At 43.3% G+C, this 7,871-nt stretch overlaps 1 protein-coding gene across 1 annotated transcript; it reads right to left on the minus strand.

Annotated features, from left to right (window-relative positions):
• Positions 1-238: 238 nt before the first annotated feature.
• LOC132798033 (uncharacterized) lies at positions 239-793 on the minus strand. The gene has a single exon (XM_060809762.1). The coding sequence runs from the start codon at positions 791-793 to the stop codon at positions 239-241; it is 555 nt and encodes a 184-aa protein (XP_060665745.1).
• Between the last annotated feature and the right edge of the window lie 7,078 nt (positions 794-7,871).

Below are 7,871 nucleotides of genomic sequence, written 5' to 3' on the forward strand. Positions count from 1 at the left end.
AATGAAGAGTTTTGCTTTGCCTTATGTTTATTGATTACTATATACTTATATTTAAAACTAAAAAGATGATCGGGAGATGAAAGCGGCAAAGACTCTGCAGTGGCGGCGGACGAAGCTGACGAAACTTATTGAGGGAGAGTGTGTCTCCTGGAGATGTACTCCGTAATATCGATACTCGCGTGAGTTATCGAGTTTTGTTGATCACGAGAACTGAAAGGGGTTGCCACAGTACCCCCTCCTAGAGTTCCAGTTGGGAAAGATACTTTGCTGGGAATCTGATTTGTCGTCCTGATCTTGACACTTTCTCGAGTGTCTGAGCAGTTGGCGCTGTCGTCTGCTCCTGTGTTGGAGGCGGTACGTCTTTGAAGATGTAAGCTGGTTTAAGTCGATCGATGGAAACCTTGTTTTCCTTTGTGTGGCCCTTGAGTGTAAAATATTTGTCGTGTTTTGTTACCACTTCGAAAGGACCCTCGTAGTTTGCTTCCAACGGGGTTTTCACTCGATCCACTCTAACGAAGACGTGGGTACAATGGTTTAGGTCCGGGTGGACAAATTCTTGCGGTGTATGATGGTGCACTGGCTTAGTGGTTGGCAGTTGAGACATGGTTTTGAAGAGCCTCGGTGAACTCGGACTCAGTGTTTTTGTGTGCTCGGTGCAAAATCCGCCTGGCACCCGTAGTGTGGTGCCATAAACCATTTCCGCAGGGCTCAGCCCGATGTCGCTTTTGATTGTTGTGCGTAGGCCGAGTAGGATTAGATGCAGGGAACTACTCCAGTTGATTGATCGACGCATTTTAAAGCAGCTTTTAACGTTCTGTGCCAGCGTTCGATCATACCATTGGCTTGTGGGTGGTACGCCGTCGTCCGCAGGTGCTTAAAACCACAAATTTTGGAAAGCTCTTGGAATAATGTTGACTCGAATTGTCGACCCAGATCGGTTGTGATGTGAAGAGGAATACCGTACTGAGCGAACCAGCCCGATATCAGTGCGTTGGCTACAGATTTTGCTGTGATGTCTACTAAAGGAATTGCTGCGGGCCATCGTGAGAATCGATCGATACACGTGAGGCAGTATCGGTATCCGTTCGATGAAGGCAGCGGGCCGACTATGTCGATATTTATGTGTTCGAAACGGGTGTCGCTGGCGGTGTACTCCTAGTGGCGATTTGGTGTGACGTTGGATTTTGGCCTTCTGGCACGGGATACAAGAGCGTACGATTTTAGCGACATCCTTCGCCATGCGGGGCCAAACGTAGTGTTTTCCGACCAACTTGTTTGTTGCCTTAACTCCCGGATGGCTCAGCGAATGTAGGGCCTCAACCACGGTTTGGCGTAGGCATTTGGGCACAAACGGACGTGTATGGTTATTGGCGACGTGGCAGTACAATTGTTTGTTTGAGCCTGCAAGAGACAATTTTGTTAGTGAGATGGGTTTTCGGCGTCAGACTTGATTAGCGATTGTAGTTCCGCATCGTTTTCCTGTTCCAGTGCCATCTCGTCGAAGTTTATGTGTTTGATGGCATCGATGCGTGAGAGAAGATCAGCCACGTTGTTTTCTTCTCCAGAGATGTGCCGGATATCGGTGCTGAATTGGCTGATAAAATCCAGTTGCCGAGCGCGTCGAGGTGATGCTTTCTCGCTGTTTTGACTGAAGGCGTACATAAGCGGCTTGTGGTCGGTGAAAATAACGAAATTCCTGCCCTCCAGTGCGTACTTGAAGTGCAAAACGGCCTGATAGATGGCAGTCAGTTCTCTATCGTAGGTGCTGTACTTTTGCGTCGATGTGAATTTCCTGGAGAAGAATCCCAGTGGTTGTGTCTGCCCGTTGATGACCTGATGTACTACGGCTCCCATAGCGTCGTCGGACGCGTCGGTGGTTAGAGTTAATTGTGAGTTTGGTGCCATGTAATTCAACAACGTAGCGTTTGCAAGCTCGTTCTTGCAGGCGGTGAATGCGTAGTCGGCTTCTGTAGACCAAAGTATCGGGGTTTTGTCGTTCTTTTATTGCCTTGGATCAGCGTCTGGAGTATGTGCTGGTTCTCGGCTGCTCGTGGGATAAACGGCCTATAGAAATTAATCATACCCAGAAACTTTTTTAGGTCTTTAGCGATAAGCGGTTTTTAAAATGCCGTATGGCTTCTACTTTGGCTTCGGATGGTTTTAAGCCGTGCTGACTGATGTCGTGTCCCAGGAATGTAAGTTGTGTCTTACCGAATTGGCACTTCTCAAAGTTTACGGTGAGATGTGCCTTCCGAAGGCGGTCGAGGATTGTGCGGAGGTGCGTCTCGTGCTGCGCCTCGGATTCTGAAGCGATCAAAATGTCGTCGATGTAAGCAAAACGAAGTCGAGGCCTTGTATGACGTTGTTTATGTGACGTTGAAAAGTTTGCGCTGCGTTGCGCAGACCGAACGTCATGAACAAGAATTCGAATAGCCCAAAAGGCGTGATAATTGCTGTTTTGGGAATATCTTGTGGTTCGACAGGAATCTGGTGATATGCTTTTGCAGGTCGATTTTCGAAAATATCTTCTTACCGTATAAGATGCTCGTTACATCCAGTATGTACGGAATAGGATATCGATCCGGCACGGTTACGTTGTTCAGTGCTCGGTAGTCGCCGCACGGACGCCACTCTCCATTTGCTTTTTTACCAGGTGCAAAGGGCTGACCAGTTGCTATTTGAGGGACGGCATATTCCTTTCTCGATGAGGTAGGAGAACTCGGATTGTGCAACTTTGAGTTTGTCGGGCGCTAGTCGTCGGGCGCGGGCGTGAGTAGGCGGCCCGTTGGTCGAGATGAAGTGCGTTACTTCGGATGTTGCTGGCAGCCGGTTCGAGTTGATCGTTGCGAGATCGCGATATTCGTGAAGCAATGTAGCGTATTGGTTACTCGTGTCGTAGGATAAAACCGCGTTGATTTTACGTTGGGGCGCGTGACATTTTGATTCCAGCAGCGTAGCCCGATCGATGAGTTTGCGTCGTTTCATATCGACGAGTAAGTCAAAATGTTGAAGAAAGTCGGATCCGATGATAGCGCAGTTGACGTCAGCTATCACGAAAGTCCACACGAAGTTTCGTCGCAATCCCAGTGACAATGCTATGCGTTTTTCTCCATAGGTTTGTATTTTCGTGCCATTGGCGGCGAAAAGAAGCTTTGGAGTGAGCATAGTTTTTGCGTTTTTGCAGGGTGGCATCACTGAAATGTCGGCGCCGGTATCGATGAGAAACTGTGTTTTGGAGAAATTGTCGTTGATGGCGAGGCGGGCAATTGTGTTGTGGTCTTCTTCGAATTTGTCCGCCGAATCCGAAGATTGATTTAGTTTTGGTTCGGATGCAAAAGAGCATGGTTGGCGACATTTCTTGGCGGCGTTACCAAATTTGCTGTGGTACCAACACATGTCTCCAGCTATGACGCTGTTTGCGATCCGTTCGCAAGCTGTTCTTGCGAGAAAGGTTTCTGGAGAGCGCGTTGATTTGTTGTTCGATGCGGTCTAGACGATCGTCGGAAACGGCGCTGCTGGTTGGCGCCGACTTGGCGTCGATGGTGCGTACCTGATGAAAATCACCGACTTCCATCACTTTATCTGCCAACTTAGCTAAGTTTGCTAGGCTGGCGTCCGATGCTTGCAAGATCGCTTGCACTTGTGTTGGTAAGCGCTGCAGCCACAGTGCTTTCAGAAAAGATTCTTGAACTTTGTTTGCGGCTAGTGCGTTTAACTCGTTGAGCAGTTGCGTGGGGCGCTTGTCACCAAGGTCGGTCTCCGATATTAACTTCTGGATTTTCTTTTGTTCGCTTTCGCAGAAGCGTTCCAGGATGCACGATTTCAAATTTTCGTACTTGCCTGTGCGTGGTTGGTTGACGATGGCGTCGGCAATTCGGGCCAACACCGGTGCTTCGATTGACGCTAGGATTGTGTTAAATTTCGTTTCGTCCGAGGTTATTCCCGCCAGAACGAATTGGGCTTCGATTTGCGATAGCCATAATTCTGGGTGTTCGGGCCAAAACGGCGGTATTTTCACAGCTACACGGTTGATAACTGCGTCAACACCGTGAGTAACGGTATCGTGAAAAACCTCGGCGTCGTCTTGTGGGGCGTCGTTGTTTGCCATTGTAAGCACCAGTACTCGTGTGTATATAGTGATCACGTCGGGGTCACCAATTTGCTTTGCCTTATGTTTATTGATTACTATATACTTATATTTAAAACTAAAAAGATGATCGGGAGATGAAAGCGGCAAAGACTCTGCAGTGGCGGCGGACGAAGCTGACGAAACTTATTGAGGGGAGAGTGTGTCTCCTGGAGATGTACTCCCGTAATATCGATACTCGCGTGAGTTATCGAGTTTTGTTGATCACGAGAACTGAAAGGGGTTGCCACAAGTTTAAGGATTGGAAACGCTAAGATGTGACAGATACAACGAAGGCGCGAAGCTGCATGATTTCAAGTCGTATTTAGCCAAGTGCAACTTGTTAAAACTAAAGTGAGGAATGGAAGGCATTTGAAAACTCTAAATGCTATTTTAGCCATAATGTAGGCTACATTAATAACTACAATTCTAAGATTTACACTAATAAAATGAATGTTTATTTACAGATATGGACTCAAAAGAAGTGGAATGTGTTGTTATAACTATACATTGCCAACAAAATATTTAAAAATGATATCTGAATCAGATAAATATAAAGATTCGGTTGAGGACACCATCGATATAGACCAAATTTCTGTTTTATTTTAATAAAACCATTTAAAAGTAACACACAAAAATTAGCAATTTTTTTAGCAGTTTCATATTTTTTAGCTATTTCTAGCATATTTTTTCTATCAATTTAGCTATTTCAGCTCATGAAATTCTGGCAACACTGCTTGCCAGTGCGAAACGTTTTACCCGCGAGTGCCATTAAGAAAAGTCTTGGAAAATAACCATGTGCAAAGTTATAACGAGAAGTTCCATCAAGTACCACGCGAATACTCTACAGGTATGTTCAAGCTGAATGCTTGATACTCACTTACGCATTGATTATTTCCCTTGCTCTCCGTTTAATATATGCGATTACGCATAACCAGTAGCATCGTTACTGCATAACCCCACTCGAGTGCGACAACGCACTAACACAACCACACTAACGATATACGCTAGATATTATTCCTTTCGCCGCGTCTTTCGTTCGTCGTGTTTTTCCTTTCGCACAACGCGCATATTTTTTCCGTTCACTGTAGTAGTGTGACTACACTGTAATAGTCGACGCCGAAAAAGTGTGTACGGTGTGAGTGGGCCAGTGTGATTACACACTCACAATCAGTCTACGTATCATACTATTCGCACGGACCCCGAATTTCTTCCCGCTAGATGTAGTAGTGTGACTACAAATTACTACAGTCGACGCCGGAACAGCGTGTACAGTGCAGCATAGTCAGTGTGCTTCACCCTGACTACCGTGACAACCACCCGTGTAACATTCCTATCGACGTTGCACCTGAGAACATATCTACATCATTGAGAAATATCTACATCATTGTTGACTAAGAATTGAAAACTCCTGTCTTTCTTTCACATCGTGATCTCCATTTGTCTACAAAGATTGTCTTACACCTTGTGATACTCGACTTGTAGGGTTTCAGCAAACATAAATTTCTTATTTCGATCCGTGGACAGCGCTAGCTACCTCGGCGTTGTGACGGTTCGTTACAAGGGATATCCAAAACAATAGTCAGTGACAATGGACCACAATTTACTGCTGACGCCTTCGCAGTATTTTGCAAACAAAATGGAATACAGCACATTACTACAGCACCATTTCACCCCGCATCCAACGGATTGGCAGAGCGTTTTGTACAGACTTTCAAATTTTCTGTAAAGAAAAATTTATCTGATGGTTTGACAGTTCGAGAAGCAGTGACCAAATACCTCGCATCCTACAGGTTTACACCAAATGCCCAAGGAAAAACTCCTGCGGAATTAATACACGGTCGACCAGTTCGAACATTATTGAGCCAAATATTTGAGAAGCCTGTGCAACACAAACATGAAGACACCAAATACAGAGTTAATCAGCCGGTCTTCACTGAAATTTTTCAAGGGGAGAAAAGTGTACTGAAGGAATAATTGATCGTTCAGTCGGGAAAATGATGTACATAGTTCTCACCAAAATGGCTATGTTAAACGCCATTATAATCAGCTCAAATCAAGATCCTCAAATGATAACGACGATGACAAATAAACCGACTTCTGGTTGTACCTGACATCCCCACTAAAAGTCCAGAGTCTCAATACCAAGATGAACCGTAAGCTCATCATCCGCTCAGAAACGTGCCCCTGATACCCCAGCAACTGTAACCCAACAGACCAAGGAAGTTCAACCAGCACGACGTCCATCGGGAATACCAGTCCGCCAAAGCACACGAGTTCGCCAAGGAGTTAACCGATTTCAGCCAAAAGATTTTAGAAAATCAAAACTGACAATCACTCTTAATTTAGGAAGGAGATGTGTTATATATACTGAAATAAAAACTTTAAAATCTCTCCTCACTAACAATACTAATAATACTTTCGTACATTATTATACTAATAACATTATATCATCTGGCAAGTCTGTAATCACCAATTACTTATACATATTTAATAAAGTTCAGTTCTTATGCACACATCACGCACATGTTAACGCATACACAACACAAACGAACATTGTGAACCCGATATAATAAACCTTAAAAACACCTAAACCAGTGCTTAAATCAAATCAAACATGTGCCAACGTTTGACAATGGTGCAGAATATTTGTCAGCCTTTATAAAAGGATAGACTTCATCCTATTCAAGATGTGTACGTAATTTTCAGAGCCATCGAAAGGCAGTTAGACGGAGAAGCCTTGAGAACAGCTCAAGTGACGCAGTCCAATAACTGGATATCACTAAGACCATCGCTAATCGAGGAGCTTAAAACACAGACACCTTATGAAGAATTGCTGCGAAGACTCTACAACACCAACTGAATGTAACAGTTTGTCGAAGAACTCGAACGTAAATCTTATATAATCAGTAATAAGTTACAATTAGATAATGAACCCAGTACTACAATATTATACACAAATGCAATAAAACAACTACTAAGAATGTAATTACTAGGAAACTACTTGGCAGAATATACATGACCTTAGCAAGGCATGATATCACCACAATAAACAAATTAAAAGCTATTGCTCAAGCAGAAGGGATTTATGAATCTTACGAGAGTCAAAATCACCCTAATAGTGAAAACAATAATCGCAGAAATCAAAATAGATCATATGCAAATTATTCCTCAAATAAGTTTCATTCAAATAATACGTCCAATTCTAAATCACAAAAACCCATTCAAATCAAAATCAAAATAATCAGAATCTTCACCAACAATTTAATCAAAAATTAAAGGAAGCTCAAAGTCAAAACCCTTATAGTTATTCGAGGGATACCTCAACTAGCCGTGGGCCTAACCCACCAGTAAAAAGAAAGAGAGAAAGCCAAAGTGGTCAGTTCAAGATGGAACATGGTGAAAATTTTCATCAAAGTGCCTCGGACCAAAGTCCAGAGTAAACACCCCATACATAAAAATTAAAATAAATGAAGTAAACCTTAAATGTATCATTGATACAGGTTCTTCAATAAATCTTATAAAAGAAAATATTTTCGGTTTTCCAACCTATAAAACCCAATCAATGTTCAAACAATAAATGGTATTACTGAGATATCAGAAAATATATTTTTCGGTTCTAATAGACTTGTCCTATAAAAACAAATTTTATATTCAAAAATTCTCTGAAAATTACGATATGTTATTAGGAAGGGACTATTTAAAAGCCAGTAAATCCCAAATTGATTACGAAAACGGAACAGAC

This window comes from Drosophila nasuta, unplaced genomic scaffold (assembly GCF_023558535.2).
Source record: "Drosophila nasuta strain 15112-1781.00 unplaced genomic scaffold, ASM2355853v1 ctg68_pilon, whole genome shotgun sequence".
NCBI classification, from domain to species: domain Eukaryota; kingdom Metazoa; phylum Arthropoda; class Insecta; order Diptera; family Drosophilidae; genus Drosophila; species Drosophila nasuta.